At 42.7% G+C, this 18,976-nt stretch overlaps 1 protein-coding gene across 1 annotated transcript; it reads left to right on the top strand.

Moving 5' to 3' along the window:
- Nucleotides 1–1,657: 1,657 nt before the first annotated feature.
- Nucleotides 1,658–14,507, top strand: LOC102562735 (inhibitor of apoptosis protein). Its single transcript, XM_019482023.2, has 9 exons — nt 1,658–1,767; nt 6,406–8,920; nt 9,032–9,131; nt 9,752–9,830; nt 10,637–10,685; nt 11,672–11,914; nt 12,417–12,671; nt 12,817–12,858; nt 13,771–14,507. Exons 2-9 carry the CDS (start codon nt 7,951–7,953, stop codon nt 13,962–13,964), a joined length of 1,932 nt encoding a protein of 643 aa, XP_019337568.1. The 5' UTR covers nt 1,658–1,767; nt 6,406–7,950; the 3' UTR covers nt 13,965–14,507.
- The last annotated feature ends 4,469 nt before the right edge of the window (nt 14,508–18,976 follow it).

Genomic DNA, 18,976 nt, shown 5'->3' with positions numbered 1-18,976 from the left:
TGTACATACACAATGTTAAACCATTCCAGGGGAAGTTTCCATTACGTTCTGTCCTTTCCCTGTCTCTCTCCCCTTTGGTGACATTTTAGTCATTGAAGAGGAAACAGATTAACCGATGACCACATTTTCCTGTTTTTACAGTTCTTGGTAGTGAGCCACCCTGGGGGACATTCAAGGCAATCTTGTCGGTCTGAGTGCCAGTAAGAGGAAGGCAACACTCAGAATTGCAGCAAGAAGCTTCTTCATCCCTCGAGTAGGGGAAGCAAACTAGAGGAGAAATTGAGCTGCTTGGTAAAGATTTCTGCTGGCCTAGCTATGCTGGTCAGGGTGCGGTGAGGTGTGGGCTCTGCCCCATGTAGTCCCTACTCTAGATGCAGTTATACTAGGGAAACTCCTCTTCTGCCAGTACAACTAGAGGAAGCTGGCTATACTGGGACACTTTGCTTGCAGAGGTTGTGTCTATACCAGGGGCTCTCAACCTTTTAGAGTCGAGACCTGTCTCAGAAAATACCAGCTTTTGGTTTTCCCTTGTTTTTTGACTGTGGAAAAGTAAGAGAGTAATTCTTCTGTTGCAAAGACCTCAGGAAAAACCTGGCAAATCAGCATGTTTTAACACTGTAGATTCCTAGGTGAAATCTCTGGGCTGTGAATCATGTTTGCACACCTCTGTGCTTGCATAACTCCCTTGTACAAGGAAGGATCCTGCACTAGGTGCTGCTGGGTTCTTAGTCTCAGAAGGCTAAACGGGGGCACGGCTAGGGGGGCACAGTGAGCTCCCGCAGGTGGTGGTGGTAGTGGCGTGTCGGCGGCAAGCAAGGAGCTCCTGCAGGCAGCCATGGTGGTGTTGGCGGTGGGCCAAGCAGGGAGCTCCCGCAGGCCGCCGTGGCAGTGTCCGTGGTGGGCCGAGTGGGGAGCTCCTGCAGGAGGTGGTGTTAGGCCAAGAGATGAGCTCACGTAGGTGGTGGCACTGGTAGGCCAAGGGGGAGCTCCCGCAGGCGACTGGCGGTGTCCATGTTGGGCTGAGCGGAGAGCTCCCGCAGGCAGTGTCAGTGTTGGGCCAAGAGATGAGCTCCCGCAGGCGGTGTTGGTGGCAAGACCAGCAGGGAGCTCCTGGTGGCGGTGGCGGGCCGAGGGGAGAGCTCCCATAGGTGGCGGGCCAGGTAGCGAGGTTTTGGTGCTGGGTCAAGCAAGGAGCTCCCACAGGTGGCTGTGGCAGGGTTGGCAGCGAGGGGCGGTGGGGCTGAGCGCTGAAAAACAGGGGACATAAAGGCGTCTGGTAGAGAACAGAGGACCAGAAGCGCGGGCCGTCCTCTACCCAACCGGACGGGTGGCCGCCCTAAGAAGAATGCGACCTGTTGACTGCTGCCCCGCTGGAAGTGCCCGTGGGGAAGGGCCTCCCCTGCGGCCAGCAGCCCCCTCAGCTGGGCACTAGGGCAGGATGCGGCCCAGCCGGCGGCCGCGGACCCCACGTCAGGGCCACAGGCGCGTGGGGGGGCGGGGCCGGCGCTCCCGGGAAGTCCGTGGGGGTGGGGGAGGGGAGGCGGCGGCGGCAGCGGTGCGGTGCAGCGCGGACTTCCCCGCGACCCGCCCGGAAAGCACCGGCCTTCCCAGGCCCCGCCCCCCCCTTCGCCGCGCCTGCGTACTGGGCGAGCCGGGACTTTCCCGGCTGACGTGGGGGGGGAAGCGGCTGCAGCGGGCCCCGCGCCCAGTATATAGACAGAAGCAGCCCGAGGCCCCTCGTGTGCACCGCGAGGCCTGGCTCCCGGCGTGAGTACGGGGGGAGGGGAGGAGGGGGGGGAGACAGCCCCGGGGGTGGGCACAGCGAGCTCCGCTCCGCTCCGCTCCGCTCCGCTCCTGCCGCCCCGGGTTTGTGACGGCTGCCTTCAGGGCCGCGTCCACACGAGACTCTCCCTGCGCAGTTGCCTAGTAACGCTGCGCAGTAGCGGGGTTGGGGTAAAACCCACGCCAATACGGGTGGTGATCCGAGTAGTAATGTTAAAGCGCAGTGTCTGTGCCCTTGTTGTGTGTCCGCTGCCAGGTGTCAGGCCGCAAGTCTCCGGGGGGTGAAGGGTCAGGCTTGTGTGTAGTCGGTGCTTGAGGGTGGCTGGGTGAAGTGTTGGGGCCGGAGCCGCAAAGGGCGTTGTGGGCCCAGCGCTGCAAGTGCCCAGCTCCTGAGCAAGTGGCTTCCGGGGTGGGATTCGCAGCCGCGAGGTGGGTGTGCCTGTTACTAGGGCGGTTTGCAGCGGTGAGTGCGGAGGAGAGGGGTGGGGAGTGCCTACACCCGCCAGCAGGAAACTCGGAACAGAAACGTGGCAGAAATCGTGGCCCTGCCATCCTGTTTAGGCAGCCACCCACTGCCTTGCTTTGTCCTACTTTTGTCTCCTTGAAACCCCCTCCTGCAGGTGGGTGCACAAGCTGACCGTCCTGCAGCTGACTGGCTGGCTCTTTTTTTTTTAAGAGTAAGTGGAGGAAGAAGTGCTGCCTGCTGGTTGGCTCATGCTTGTCTTTAAACGGTAACCGCATTAGGAAGCAGTGCCTTGTGGGTGGAGCATTTGCTGAAGACCTAAGAGCTTAGTTAAAATCTTCCTTCAAAGATGGTGTCTTAACAGCCAGGCTAGAGACCGTGCTTGGCTGTTCCTGTTGAATCTGTGCAACCAAATCAATTCAAAATTTTGTTTGGATGAGAGGGGGTAACTAAGTAGGAGTGTGGTTTTGGGACCCAGCAAGTGACTAGCTGCTGCGCTGAGAGCTTAACTGGGTATTGCTAGGGTGTCCTATAAACACCCCTTTTAGAGCCGACCCATTGGAGGACTTGGGCGTGGTGGTGGTACCTGGTTTGTGAAGTCCAAAGGGACTGAGATCAGCACACAGAAGTTCAGCCAAGCTGGCAGTGCCTATGGGGACATGGAGTAATAAGATTTAAAGTGCTTAAATAGCATTTTTCTTGGGGAGGGGGGTGGGAATCTTGGATACCTAGGGACTCTTAGGTGTCTTGACAAGGTTTTTGTTGCACCCCAAGGTGACTAGGCACCCAAATACTTTTATTTTGATTTGCCTCCAAGTTGATTTTTTTTGCTTAGTCAGATTTTCAGAGGGGCTTGGTCAGACCAGGAAGATTAGCCATTCTTGTCATGTGAGGTTTAGTAATTATGAAGTTGGGAAAAGAAAAACGTAATCTATTTTCAAATGTGACCATCTCGAAACAGGAAAATAGGTTTCAGTTAAGAGCTCTACTCCCAGAAGTGCCGGACTGGTTCAGACCTAGCCCAGCAGATGGTCCACCTACCCCTGTAGCCTGTCTGACAGTGGCAAGTAGTGATGCTTTACAGGGAGAGTTATATGAATAGAGCATGTCTAGAGTGATCATGCCTTCCCTGGCCAACAACCATTGGCTTAGGGATATCGGAGGATACAGTTCCTGATTGTTCTATTTAATAGCTCACAGTGGACCTTAAAGTTCACAAATTTGGCTAATCCCTTTTTTAATGCAGTCAGCTATTTGTGTACAAATACTATATTATACACAAATACAAAATGGGCAACACCTGGCTGGAAGGCAATACTGTAGAAATGGATCTAGCTGTCTTGGTGGGTTACAGACTCCATGTTTAAGTCTGCAGTGTGACACAGCCACACACAAGGTGAATGTAGTTTTGGTCTGTATCGGTAGGAGCATTGGCTGCAAGCCACAGGAGGTGATGGTACCTCTTTATTCAGTATTGGTTAAGCCTCATCTAGAATATTGTTTGCAGTTTTGAGCTCCACACTTTAAAAAGGATGTGGAGAAGTTAGAGAGGGTCTAGAGGTGGGTAACAAAAATAAAGGGTTTGGAAAGCAGACCATATGATGAGAAGTTGAAAGAAATAGGCATGTTCTATTTGTGAAAAAGTGTTTGAGAGAGAGGTTACAGATATCTGAAGGGCTGCCACAAAGAAGACAGTACTTTTTTCCATTGCTGCCCAGAGCAGGATGTGTACCAATAGCTTGAAGCTGCAGCAAGTCAGGTTTAGATTGGATGGAAAGAAAAACTTCTTCACTGTTTAAAGCAGTAAGGAATGGGAGTATATTACTTAGGAATGTTGTGAACTCCCCATCCTTGGAGACATTGGTCAGGGGTGATGGTTTTCAGACTTCCTCAAGTCAGGGACCCCTTTCAGATAGCTTCTGCTGCTGTGGAATCTCTACTAAAGACGGATGTGACCTGGTTTGGCAATAGTAACCACCACCTTCCACCACCTTCTTTTACATACAAGTCATGTACAGCACTATAAAAGGGTATGGTGAAAGTAAGTGGGTGCAGAGAAGGTTACAACATCTATAAAAGGGTATAACAAAAATAAGTGGGTGTAGAGAAGGGGATGAGAAAGATAAAGGGCATGCAGACATGCTTGCATAAAGAAACCTTTGAAAGTGCCTTGTCTTAGAAGGGAGATGAATAGTAGGCAATATGATAAAGAGTATCTATTTAATGAAGAGTGTAGAGCAGCTTAATCTGGAGCTTGTGTTTACAAGAGCAAAGGTATGTGTTAAATAAAATTGAAAGTATCACAGTTAAAACTGATGAAAGAAAATACTTAATCTTGATCAGTTTGGGGTTAGACTGTGGACTAGCTGTACCAGCATGCTAAAGAAATAGAGAATTTGATGAGATCCAGGAAATAGATGATTATATATGAACAGTAATACCCCAAATTGTGATAACTTAATACTAAAAGAAGGCCTGTTCTTGGATGGGCTGCTTGCACTTCAGGACTTAAGTCAATCTTTTTTCACAGTTGGAGGAAATGCTTGTTGGAACTGGATTATTCTTTATATGCTATTGTCAGGTTTCTTATCCTCCTTTTGAGATAAGACACTAAGGCTAGAGACAGCTATTGCACATAAACCAGTGTAAGTGATTAGAAACTGGCTTAAACCTGTAATAGAACATAAGTTCAGTGTGCACAAACTAGTTTCAGCCATTTTGAAACTGGTTTAAGATAAACCTGGTTGAATGCAGTATCAGGTTTATTTGGGTGAAACCAGTTTATGCAATGTCTGTCCCAGACCCGTTTCTGGTTTAAGTTAAACCAAAGCCCCCCCAGTATCCCAGATGCTTTGCAGCCTTGGGCTGGGCTGGGCTGCCTGTTCCAGAGAACAGGGCTGGCCCCACCCCTCTGCTCCCTAGCCAGAGCTCTGGTGGAGACTGCAGGCACAGCATGGTCAGCCTGGCTTCCCCCAGCCCCACTCTCACCTTGCTACTCGCTGCTCAAGCAGAGATCATCTCCCTCCCTCCCATCTCCCACAGCGTGGACCCTAGGTGGCATGTGGTATTCTAGCTAATGCTGTGAGGTGTTTGTGTATGTGTGTGCGTCTCCAATTTCACTGGGATGGCACAAAGGCAGACAGGACAGTGTCCGCTTAGGGGAGCTAATAAGCAGGTCAGCTGGTAATATCCATCCAGTTCCTTCCTTGGAAAAAAACTGTTTAAGAGGAACTTGAACTAATGAAAAAGACTTGTTGTTTTGATAGGCTGCTAAACACTGTGTTATCAGTTCCCTGCTGGCTCCCTCACCTGTCAGGTTTGCTGTAGACAGTGTGAAGAAACAGGGAGAGGGAGATTGAAAAGCTCAGTACCATGAACAGATGTATGCACTGTACATCCTCATTTTGTCTCAGTACTAGTAGGGGGCTGACAACACTCCTGCCCCTTAAGCAGCGAGCTGGGATAAGACTGGCACGGTTCAGGCAAGATGGGAGGTTTACACCCCTCCCTAATCGGAGCATCCTGCTGGGGCCTGGCCATGCCTCTTCCCCCCGCCCCAGCTCAGCACTAGGGGAGGGAAAGGAAGACTGCTTTAGAGATGATAAAATCACACTCTAATTTCTGTCCCCCTGCTCTCTCTTTCCTGGAATTTTTTTGAATAATTGTGTTGTGCTTTGAACATTTTTCCTTTTTTCGTGACATTTTAAAAATGCTTTTATAAGTCAGTAAATTTGATTAAATATTGAAATTGTTTCATGTCTTTACTTTGATTTAACTGAACTCATACTTCTGTGTGGGCTTTTTCATACAGATTTAAATCTGGATTGTTGCTGGTTAATTGAGTTCTCAGGTACAACCTAATCCATACAAAATCTTGTCTTTTTAGATAGAGCAATACAACGTTATGTGAACCAGGCCACTTTTCTAGTCTTCATGAAACAAAATTTGTCCTTGGTTATTAATGTGTATTAATAAGGAAAGGGCTGGGAGGGGGTTCTCCACATTTAAAACATGCCAGCCAACCATCCGAAAAAATTGCTTTGGGATTCTAGTATTCCAGTAGCCTGATAATTCTTAAATAGTCTTGATTGGAAACATTAAGGGCCTGTCTCTCTTTTTTTGCTTACTGACAAATACTTTCTTTTCCCCCTCCTTTATAGGTTTTGGCAGCAGAAAGGAATCTAATGTTTCAAACTATAAATATTTACAATTTCTTCTTGTGACCAACAAATCTCAACATGGAGACGTAAGCTCCTTAGAAGGGACTTCAGTCTGAACTCTGGGAGGTAGTTTTGTGCTCAAATAAAGAAACTAAGAAGCTAACAGTGCCTATATTGACCAGCAAGGATTCTGTTTGCTTTATAAACATGGCTTACAGGACCAATGAAGTTAATATACACAAGATATTGGAATATTACAACAAAAAGCCATCTAGCTATATTAAACACCATAATGATACAATTGTGACCGAACAACCTGGCTAAAATTATGTTGCCTAACTCTGTACTGAGCATGTTATGAAAGCAAAAGCTTTGGAGTTATTCCAAACCAGTTGTTCAGGGCAAGATATTCTTGTCATTAATGGTATGCAGGGACCATTCTTACTATAACTACATCTTTTGTTTTACATAAGGTAGATATAAACTTAGATTTATTTTGTTTATGGTGTCTTGCATATTTTTGGATGAAAACTGCTGTAAAAAGCGTGGGTTGTCTTGTTTGGCAGCCTAATGATGTGAAAATATACATTGGGTTGTCTAGGAGCCCTCCTATTTGTGCCTATAAACAAAATATACTATTGTTTTAAATTTTTCAACTAAAATTTCAGGATAGTTGTGACACCTTAGCAAATAATAACCTTTAAAATGTATGAAAACTTAATTTTAATTAGATACATAGCAATATCTTTTAAACAATGGCTGATTCTTTTTTAACATCAGAGCTTTATATCAAGATACAGGTGTATCCCTTTTAGTTTCTTTATTAGTAGGAGGTTTTGATCAACTTCCTCTTCTTCCCCAGCTGGTGGGTATTCCTTTTCTTACAGACACACAGGTTTCCCTCACTTTATGCTGTACATCTGTTCCTGGAAAATGACGCATAATTCAAATGCGCATAAAGGGAACCGACTTTACAATGTAACAAATAGGGATATGGTCCAATACCTCGTCTGTACTGATCCCTATACCCATTGCTACCACTTTTACAAGATAGTTTTGGTACTCACCAACAGCAGACACTACACACAAGCACAGGGCACTACCATAAGGCAACTACAGAAACACGTGTTGACTATGAACAAGGAGCACAGATCCACACGGGAGACTATATTTTGGTGTGTGTCACTCCCACAATGCACCGCACAAAGCAGCCTGACTGCAGGCTTCTACCACACCAATTACATAAGAGTGAATTTACTTTGCATATAATGAATCTTTGGTATAAAAGGGTTATCAAATAAGAGTGAATTCACACATTAAGAACCTGTCTAAAGGGAGGGAAACCTGTAAATGGTAAGGAAAATGTCTGATAAATTATGTAAGGACTCTGTACATGCCAGACGGAGGATATAAACTTTACCTGCTAAGTAATTTTGCAGCAGGCCTCTTCAAGCATTTCAAACTTTTTAATGTATAACTAACTTATTTACATGTGTATTCCAAGTTATAAACCAAAGTGTTTCATCTCCAGGTCCTTACTGTAATATGGCTCAGGGGTTATTCAAAATCACCTACAATGCACAAAACTACCTCCCAGAGAAAGACTTGTCCCATTCTTCCACAAGAAAAAAAAAGTTCAACATGAACATAATGGAAAATAGCCCGTTCCTGGCTAACATGATGAAATACAGTGCTTTGTGTGAACTAAAGTATGACTTGTCATGTGAACTCTACAGAATGTCTACATTTTCTACTTTCCCCACCGATGTGCCAGTGTCTGAAAGGAATCTTGCCCGGGCTGGGTTTTATTACACTGGTGTTAAAGATAAAGTTAAATGCTTCAGTTGTGGCTTGATGTTGGATAACTGGAAAAAAGGAGATAATGCAATGGAAAAACACAAACAGCTCTATCCTAGCTGCAGCTTCATTCAGGGATTGCTTTCATTAAACAACCTTGGATCATCCTCTCATTCTGCCTTTTCACCTCCGGCCACAATGAGCAGCCTGTCACCACCTTTACATTCCATAACCCTGGCTCCAAGTTCAGATGAAATTGGTTACTTCAGTTGCTCTTTTTCTAGTGTTCCTCAAGTCCCAATAACTTCTAGAGCAGTTGGAGACATATCGTTTTTGAGACCCAGGTTTTATAATCCTACAATGAGCACAGAAGACGCCAGACTGCGCACTTTTCAGATGTGGCCTCTGACTTTTCTGTCACCAACGGACCTAGCAAAAGCTGGTTTTTATTACACAGGGCCAGCAGACAAAGTTGCTTGCTTTACCTGTGGTGGGCAACTGAGTAACTGGGAACCAAAGGATAATGCCATGTCAGAGCATCAAAGACACTTTCCTAACTGCCCTTTTGTGGAAAATCAAACTCGAGATCAAACAGGTTTCTGCGTTTCTAACCTGGAGATGCAAACCCATGAGGCACGTGTTAACACTTTTATAAACTGGCCAACTAGAATTCCCGTTCGACCTGAACAGCTTGCAAAGGCTGGTTTTTATTACGTAGGTAAGAAAAGATGTGTTTAGTTTGGTTTGACATATTTCACGATTTGTGTGGACTTTTGCAATAATTTGCACAATTATTGTTGCATGACACTTAATTGTTATGATTTTAAAGGTCGCAATGATGATGTCAAGTGCTTCTGCTGTGATGGTGGATTGAGGTGCTGGGAGTCTGGAGATGATCCCTGGATTGAGCATGCCAAGTGGTTTCCAAAGTAAGTAAACTTTACCACAATTTCTTACCAGATAAATTAGAATAAGTTGATCCTGTATAATTTTGATATATATGTATCTTAATTTTCTATGATTCGTATATACGATTTGTGATTTATTTTTAATTGCTTAGCTTTTCATTGTTTTCAGGCCTCTAAAATAATGAAAAAGTGAACTTGTCTGTAGTTTATCTATGCTGCTGACCCTGTAACCAGGTGCTCATTTTCTCTAATGAGACTGATATGTAACCAGGTGTTTATTGACATACAGCTGGTATTTTGATCAAAATAAGTGTTACCCAAATTTTATAAGCCATGTGTATGTACCCTTTTTTTTGGTATGGTATCAGTTATTGAACACTTTTTTGGTATTAATAAGATCATATTTGTATCTTGTTCAGAAACTTGGCCATATCACAGCCCCAATTCAGAAAAGTAATCCTTGTCAGTAAAGAGTTATAAGTGCAAAGATGAAGTTCTGTTGAAAATGTATTTGGACATGGGCTTCAGTAATTCCTACTTCATGGAAGCAATTTGGGCTTTATGTTTTTTCAGCAAAGCTCTTAACTAATCTTATGGGGAAAATAGAAATTGTAACTTGACTTATCTCATTGATGTTTCAGATGCGAGTACCTGCTGCGTGTTAAAGGCATTGAGTTTGTTAGTCAAATTCAGGCAAGGTTTCCCCATCTTCTTGAACAGGTAAAAATTAAAATGTAGGTTTCTGGGTGTTACTGTCGATTATTGAAGGGGCCTAATTTATATGTATATTTTCCCTTGCTGCATTTTTAGATAATGTTCTAATAGGCTTCTGATACGAGTGTTAAGCTTGTGCCAGGAAAAATAACATTACCAAAAATGAATGGAATCGATGTTGATTTCATGGTCTCTTCTCCACAATTGACTCATTACAAAACTACTTAGAGAAGCTGCATTTTGAGAACTGATATCAAAAATAGCATGTGGGTATTGGAATTAAATGTTGCCCGAAGACCAAATTATGTAGTCACCATCTACAATCAAGACATTCTGATACTTAGTATGGGGGGGGTCTCATGGTCTCAGAGTCCCAGTGTCATGAAGAGAAGCCCTGATTATGCCAGGCTTCATGACTAATTTAAATCAGTAACTCTTGCAGATTAGAAATCAGTGCTGCATAGTTTGGGATTTATTTTTAATTAAACTTTTCAAAACCATGTCTCTTTAGCAAAGGGGGGATGTAGCAGATTTTTTTTTTTTAGTACGGAAAAGCTTGTTTTACTAGAAATGTCCAGTGTTTACCTCATCTTCAGTGCCCACCACATTAGGCGTCTTAATGCTCACGTAACTGCCTGTACAACTATTTTTCAAACATTTTGAGTTAAAACTTCAAACTGATTTACTAAACCAGGATCTTAATATTGGCACTTTAATATTTTGAGGAATAGAATGCATTAGAATGGTCAGTGCTGTATGAAAAGAGAGAGGCTCTTGGATACTGATGGTATTGCTTTGTTTTTTTTCTATAGCTCTTGTCAACATCTGATACTCCTGTAGATGAAAATGCAGATCCATCAAGTATGTATATTTTTGCCACGGTCTTGTGACTTTTAGTGCATGTGCAAACTTCAGTAGAATTATAAGCATAATGTAAATATATATTCTTAATAAGATTAGCTTGCAAAGCAATTTCCAACACTTTTAGGAAGCTATTGCATTTTGCATCTTTCCCTGCAGATCATAGTATTCCATTTCCACCTCCCCTTAATTATCATCAAGGTGTTGTGTCCATGAAATATAATATTGCTTTGAGGCTCATTGCAAGACATGTCTTGAATCTTGGCTATTTTTCCCAATCCTGAAGATTTTAATGAAAATGATATTTTAGAGTTGGCCTCTGCCTGTTCTATAGTAGGCTTGAGTAATCCAGCACCTAAAGCATTCTAGTAGCTTTCTCTAACAAGATTTATTACTAAACGAGTTGCCTGCAATTAGGTCAGGGCTCTCAGGAATGGGTACTAGCCAAGATAGGGCAAGCCCAGTGGAGCACAGTAGGCATTTTCTGGCTATAAATCTGTCCTTCCTGAGTGGAATCTCCAGATAGAGTAGGAATGCACTTCTACTGGGGTGCATATCCTGTAGCGAGATTCTCAAGTGCTCCATTTATCTTGGCAGGTGTCAGGTAGGTTGATCAATAGTAGAGCTGGAATCTACCATTAATTTCCTAGCTGGGTAATTTTATCTTGAGAGAAGTTATATCAAAAGGGGAAATTTTACAAGACTAGACTTAAACGAATAGAATTGAAATTTGGTAGGGCATGGGAAATGTTGTTGTTCTTAAACTGAATCTTTTTGTTGAAAAGAAGCTCTTAATCTAAGCTAATAAAATCTAACCATGTTCTAAATAGATTTTTTTAATGAAGCTTGCTTTTTATTAACTGACTGACTTCTTATACTAATCTAATTTTATATAGAGAGGATGAAAGCTTAAAAATACACAAAACTTCAAACCACCTAACGATGCGTGTGGTTTTTTTTTGGGTTTTTTCCCCTCTTTTGAATAGTTATTCATTTTGAACCTGGAGAAAGCCGGTCCGAAGATGCAATCATGATGAACACCCCTGTAATTAAAGCTGCTTTGGAGATGGGGTTTAGCAGAAGATTAATAAAACAGACAGTTCAGAGTAAAATCTTAGCCACTGGAGAAAATTATAAGACAGTTAACGATCTTGTGTCTGATCTGCTTACTGCTGAAGATGAAAAGAGGGAAGAAGAGAGGGAGAGGCAGTCTGAGGAAGTGGCTTCAGGTATGCAAAGGGAACAAATCTACCTGGCAATTTCTTGTTGAAACCAAACTCCTTTCTTAACTCCTCCTCCCCGTATTCTCAGATACGCTACAATGTGGAGGGTGGCTGACAGTAGACTAGATACATAATTTAAAAAGTTAGATGTACTTCAATTTACAGTAAAAGCTTTGTTATCTGGCATGAGTGGGGCAAGAGGGGTGCCAGTTATTTGAGAGTTATATGGAAGACAGTGCCATACTTGATGTGCATGCCAGATAGACTTGGCAAAGATTCCAGTTGCTAAAGAGAGGATTTGTATTGGGGATATTGGAAATTCCAGTTAATAAAGTGCCAGTTCTTCTAATTATGGGTGGTAAAAGTGAAATGAAGATTTTGAAAGATCTTCTAAAATTATGATGAAGCATATCCATTACTGTTAACAAGTAGCGCTGCAATATGAATTTTTTTTTTTTTAATCTGAATGCTTTTTCTTTCTTTCTGCCTCACCCTTCTTGAATTCAAGATGATTTGTCACTAATCAGGAAGAATCGAATGGCTTTGTTTCAGCGTTTGACCTGTGTGTTTCCAATCCTGGAGAGTTTACTGTCAGCTAAAGTTATAACTGAACTTGAACATGATGTTATTAAACAAAAAACCCAAACCCTTTTGCAAGCAAGGGAAGTGATTGATACAATTTTAGTGAAAGGAAATTCAGCAGCCAACATATTCAGAAACTGCCTACGAGAGTGTGACCCCATATTGTACAAAGACTTATTTGGTGAGTTTTCTGAAAATAGTATGTATTAGGGGAAAAATATGGACAAAATATTTCTTGTGCGTGTAGAGATATATTTAAAGTGCAGTAACTTTTTAAAAGTTGGAATATAGATTATTCTAGTAACACGCATACTTTTTTTTTTTAGTGGAAAAAAGCATGAAGTATGTCCCCATAGAAGACATTTCAGGTAATTCCTTTTAATTTTATTTTTAAAGGTGATCATAGAAAATTAGGATTGGAAGGAGGGGCTTCAGAAGGTCATCTAGTCCCACACCCATGGTAGGGACCTCAGGCGGTCATGTAGTCCAATGCCTGCAGTGATATAGGATAGTAACTGATTTGTCAGCAATATTTTCTCTTTTAGAATACCTGTTACTTATATTCTTTTTAACCCAAAATTAGAGATTGGATGTGTGCATTAATTTGAAGTTTTAATATATATGTTTTGGCTGATTAACTTCTTCCCATGTGCCCCTAAATACTGAGTATATGACTGACTGCTATCAGTTTGAGGATTGTTCCAGACCAGTTTTCTTCTAAAACTCAAAAAGTTAAAGCACAGTGCACCTTAGGCAGGTTCAAAAACTACATCCTGGGTACATCTACACATGCTCCTGACTGCGCAGTTATTAGTGCACAGTCATTAATGCGCAGTAGCTGCCGTTATTATGACTAAATGTGCGGTAACTACCGTTACTGCACAGTCCCAGCAGCACACAGGTCATTTCTGACCCTACACAGTAGCATTGGCATCACAGTTTGTGCCTGATGACGCTACATTGCCATAGCAACATGCTAAGTTGCTGTAGCTCATCACTACAGCAACTTAGCATCTAATGTCTCTTCTTCCAACTACAATTTGTGCTTCCACCAGTAGGGTTTCTCTTGCCTCCTCTCTTCCTGGTTTGTAGATACAGATACTGACAGAAGTACATTTTCTAGTAAATGCAAAAAAAGGAAAAATCAGGAAGATGGAGGGGGAGGCGTGAGTGGAGGAAGCCAAACTGGATTATGCAACTTCCACATTTCTAATCATAATGCAGAAGAGATCATGTAAAGAGATAAAAAACAAAGCTAAGTGAAATCTTTTTCCATGTAGGTTTACCCATGGAAGAGCAGCTGAGGAGGCTACAGGAGGAAAGAACCTGTAAAGTATGCATGGACAAAGAAGTTTCAATTGTATTTATTCCATGTGGTCATTTAGTGGTGTGCAAAGAATGTGCACCTTCCCTTCGAAAATGCCCTATTTGCAGGGGGACAATCAAGGGTACAGTTCGTACGTTCCTTTCTTGAGGAGGGAAACCTATGCAAGGTTTGCTCATGTTCCTGTGGGATCCTTGCATTCATTGCTCAAGACTAAGCCAGTGGTGTCTTAAGAATGGAAATTTTGGTAAATTGCTTACTTCATATGTACTGTTGGGCAATAATGGACTGTTGTCATTGTACTCATTTTAGACCTTATTCTGCCAAATAGTAATGAAGAGCTTGTTTTTCCATTGTTTTTGGAGAGATTTACACAAGCTGTTGAATTCTCTTGTTGAAGTAACTTTTTTTCTCCCAGAAGGTTAAGTAAAGGAGAGAGTCCTTTCATAAGCATAACCTCACTCTGATCTGGAGAGAGGTTCTTTACTGATCAAGCACATTGTTTTGATAGACTTGATTTTTAAAACCAAATCTTGTGCAACTGAGTCGAGTAGTGAACTTGACAGTTGATGAATGGAGCCATTAACACTTTCAGTGTTGTTTCAGTTGCTGTTCTGATTTGCATTTTGATTTATTTATTTTTTTGTTAACAACAAAGATTAAAATAAAACTAAATAAAAGATCCAAGTTCCACTCTTTTTGTATCTGGATATCTTAAGTATAATTAACATTAATTAAATACAAGATATGTTCATTTCCCAATAATTCTCCCCCCCCAATAATAACGCTTATAGCCAAGTAGCAGCTACCAACCCATAAATTGAGTGCTGGTGTTAAAGAGGAATTCTAGTATAGGAATCACCATCATGATCTTAAGAACTGGAAATAAAAGTACTGGTAACTGGTTGTATAACGACTTTGATTTTTAGATGGTATCTACTCCAGCCAGCACAAGAGCTGTGTTGGAACATAATAGTCTCCTTTCATGGCGCTTGGTCTCTATTTATTTGGCACTCTTTCCCACTCTGTTAGCTTTTTTCAGTTTTAATGCCTGTGAGCCAGAGCTCTTATTCAAGGACATGCAGCAGCAATCTCTGGACCTGCCAGTCATGCTGTTAAAATGCTTTTTTTTTATTGCAGAACTCCTAGCTGCTAAACAAATTGTGCATAGGAAATGTATTTGATCTTACTGTCAGCTCTATCCAGTAAGGCCACAGCAAGTTAGGTGTTACAACTCTTGACTTCTAGGAGCATGCCGCATCTAAGCTTTCTAGGCATGGAGAGAGTTAGGTGCCTCCCATGGGAATTTTTCATTGCACTTCTGAGTGGAGAGCTGCATAGTGCTGTCCAGTAGGCAGTTCTAAATGCAGGAGCATCTCCATACCCATGCCCTTAACATATGATTCTGAAACTGGGGCTGTAAGCAGGGGCTTACATATCCAGAGCCTGGCTCCTTCCCCGAGAGTGGGCGCCTAAAATCATCCTTTCAAAGAGCTAAGTAAGATTTTCTTTTCTGATGTGACTGGAGCAGGAGGTGAAATAAGAGGTTGCTACCACTTCCATAATGACTTTGGTGAGAAGATTTCCTAAATAAATGGGTTAATTTTATTTCATAACCGGAAGAATCCACGCCTGCCAGAAGAGTGCTCTTTCTGCCAGACTACAGGCCAAACTGGAGAGGAGCACTCTATCCCTCCTATTGAAGCTACGTGACTAGAACAAAATACAAGCTTTGGAGGATCAGAAAGACCAGAGGGAACTGTACAAGTTAGGAAATTTATTGTAATTATGCAATAGGTGATGGATGTTTTATTATACTGGATACAAACGTGACAGCCTTCCACAGCTCTGTGGTTTAAGGAGACAGGGACAGACCATTAAAATGCTGATGAGGTCAGGATGGAAGAGTCAAAGATATTTAGACTAAGGGTGTCAACTCCCCATTTCCCTACCCTCTACTGCCAAGCAACCTTCCTGGGCTGGATCTGGACCCACCTCCAATGGTGGGGCAAGCAGCACTGTGTTGGCTCAGGAAGTTGCAGAGATTAACACAGGTATTGCTCACACCTGGCTACCAAAATGCATCCACAGTAGGGCTTTCTAGCCCAGATTTTGGCAGCAGACTCAGCCACCAAAGTCCTGGCACCTCCTGATTGAATGAAACCGTTCCACAAGCCATAACTTTGACACCCTTGATTTAAGTAAAGGATTGTAAATCTGTTTAATGTAGGAGGAAAGTTGGCAGATACTGCCAAGAAGATTGGCGTGTCAGCTTCATGGGTCCAGTATGCTTGAGAATGAACTAGGGCATTGGTGCTCAAACTTTTGGCCCTGGAGGCCAGCTCAGTCCTACAGGTCCTGTTTGTAGGCTGGATTGAGCCCTGCATGCTAACACTATTCTGGGGCCTGGCATTTCCCCCCTCCCACCCACTGCATGTGGGATTTGGGCCCTCCTGCCCCTATGTGCTCAGTTGGGTCCTGGCATCTGGCACCACCCTGCATCCAGCTATGAGCACTGGGATTGGTCACCCAATTCAGAGTGCAGGGTCCAGGGCTCCCCACAAGTCTAGAAATTTGGCAGCAGGAGGGCAGTGTCACCACTCCCCTGCCATCAGATTTCCAGACCTGTGGGGATCCCTGCAGGCCATGTGATATGACATCATGGGCTGGATCTAGCCCCAAGGCTGGGGGTTGAGCACCCTTGGAATAAAGGAAAACAAGGAATGTAGAAAAAGCTTTTATGGTTGGGGAACAGTAAGATGAGTATGTATGGAAGTTTGGGGCTAGATTTGATCCATTTCTGGGACTCCAAAGAAAATGATGTGATGAGACATGGAGTGAAAGAGGTGTGTTCTTTGCTAGTGTGAGCTAATCAGCTGGGGCAACCAGTGTGGAACAGCTAGAATCTCCCTTGCTGTATCCCAGTTGCAAGTACTTTGATTAAATGCTTGTAACTAAGTTGTGCAGGGGCCATCATTAATAAATAGTTTAATATTTGTTTAGTATATTAAAACGGTCACTTAAAGTAATTGTATAAACTGCTATTGGCTTTTAGAGTTGATGCAAAAAAAACTTGGGTGAGTCATTAATATGGTCAATCAAATTCCAACTAGAGCCTGATAGTTAGAGGTTAGGGCACTGTCTATAGGTTGTGGTTCTTCCTCCTAGAACAATTTTATGCATTTTACACTTAAACAAGCATTGGACTGCTTTGGGGTTTGGGGTTTTTTTTTAAATGCAGTCTGTACAGTGCCAGAGCTTCAGTGGGAGAGATGGAGAGTACCCTCACCCAGAAGAGTGTTTCCAAGTTCTGATCCTCAAGGGAAACTTACACAACACTTCCCAGAGACGACCCTATGAGCTCCATTTCATCAACCCCCTGGATACTGGAGATCATGGACTAAACATAGACACTGGATTTTTGATACGTTATAATCTGCCTGGCAACTGACTCCCTAGCCCAGCCCAGCCCCTGGCTTCTTTACTTTTCATTCCATCCAGGAAGAGCACACACCAACTGCTGAAGCTTCCTTAGCCTGACGAAGGGTTTTTGAACTCGAAAGCTTGCTTAATAACTATTCTTCAACTATTTGGGTTGGTCTAATAAAAGATATCAAATTCACCCAAGGAACTTTGTCTGTCCAAGTGATTAGAGCACTCTTGAGTGGTTGGACATGTGCCTTTGAATCGTCTTGGACAAGGAAGGCAATCTAATCTAGGTATTCCACTTCCTGGGCTCTAACCACTAGGCAAAGAGATGGCTGGGAGGGCTGGTGCTAACCAGTTAAAAATAAAGCAGCTACTACAGTATTTTGTGAGGGGGCTTAATCTTGTTAATTTGTGGCAGGGGTTTTTAACTAAGCATGTGTACCAGATTTGGTCTTTCTGAGGACTTTGGTGCTGCTTTTTCTGTTTTCTCAATCCCAATGGCTTGTGCCGGGGGTGGGGGCTGAGGGGTGCACAGGGAGGCAGATGTGCTCTGACTGCAAGCACATGTTTGCAAAACAGACCTGAAGGTGACTGGAAAACTTGCAAGTTGAAAGGTACCGAGCAAGTTTGGGCATCTCCACATTTAGATGGCAGGTGAATGGGGATTTTTGAATCACAGTTTTGGATTGAGCCCTTCCCAGTCTACCTCAACTCTGCTCTACATGCCTATGGGCAGGGAGTTTTGGACCTGAACTGTTGTTTGTTTGTTTTTTAAAGTTGTAGAAAAAGAGTTGGACAAGCTCTTCCTGGAGTATGTGCAGTACTTCTGGATGCTATGAAATCCTTTTAATTAGTCATTTGGAAAACCCATCACTATTGTCTTATTTGTCAGTTCTGAATCACTTTGAGAATCCTACTGACTTACATGTGAAACATGCTGGTTAATTAATCATCCATTAAAGTACAATTACTCATTTCCTAATGCACATATACAGAATTGAAGTGGAACTTGTTCCTGTTAGTCAGCCTAAGAGATACTGGCCTATGCTATCCCTAGCACTGAACAAATCAGCTGCCACTGAGAAAGCATTGGATCATCTTCAACTTTTCTTGGCTCAGTAAGATGGATGATACTATTAGGTTTTTCGTAATTATGCCCTCTTTGCCAAAACAGAATATATAAGAGTACAAAGCAAAAATCTTTGACTAATTAGTTTTACATTGTATTATTCCATCCTAGCCATGTAATTCTTATGTTGTAAGCACTCTGAATTTTTGCAATAAGAAATTGTACATTAAGCATTTATCTGCATAATAATACCATTTTTTATAGCAAGCCAGAGCATGTTCAATTTGCATTTGCAATTTACATTCTTTTTCTTTAAGGTAATGTCAAAAATCATTCTTTGTAAGATGTGTAAAAAGTTGAAAATAGCTAACTACTTACAATTTGTAACTCCTAGATAATGATACCCAATCCTCTTGGAGTGATGTAGTATCAGATTTACTTTACTGAGGTGTTCAGTGGTCCAGGACCAGTTATTATTACATGTATGACATGCTGGGTGCTTTAGACTACAGTATAACCTCATAAATCCAGTTTTCAAAATTCTGGAATTCTCAAAAATACGGCATTTTTTAAAATACACTACATCAGGGGTTTTCCATCTTTTTTTTTTTTTGACCAGTGTACCCCCAGCAGCTGGTCAGAGCAGGGGTGGGTCCTGCTTACT

Source organism: Alligator mississippiensis, chromosome 1, assembly GCF_030867095.1.
Source record: "Alligator mississippiensis isolate rAllMis1 chromosome 1, rAllMis1, whole genome shotgun sequence".
In the NCBI taxonomy this organism is placed as follows: domain Eukaryota; kingdom Metazoa; phylum Chordata; order Crocodylia; family Alligatoridae; genus Alligator; species Alligator mississippiensis.
The sequence above is the reverse complement of the archived record's forward strand: the minus strand, read 5'-3'. Positions and strand labels throughout refer to the sequence as shown.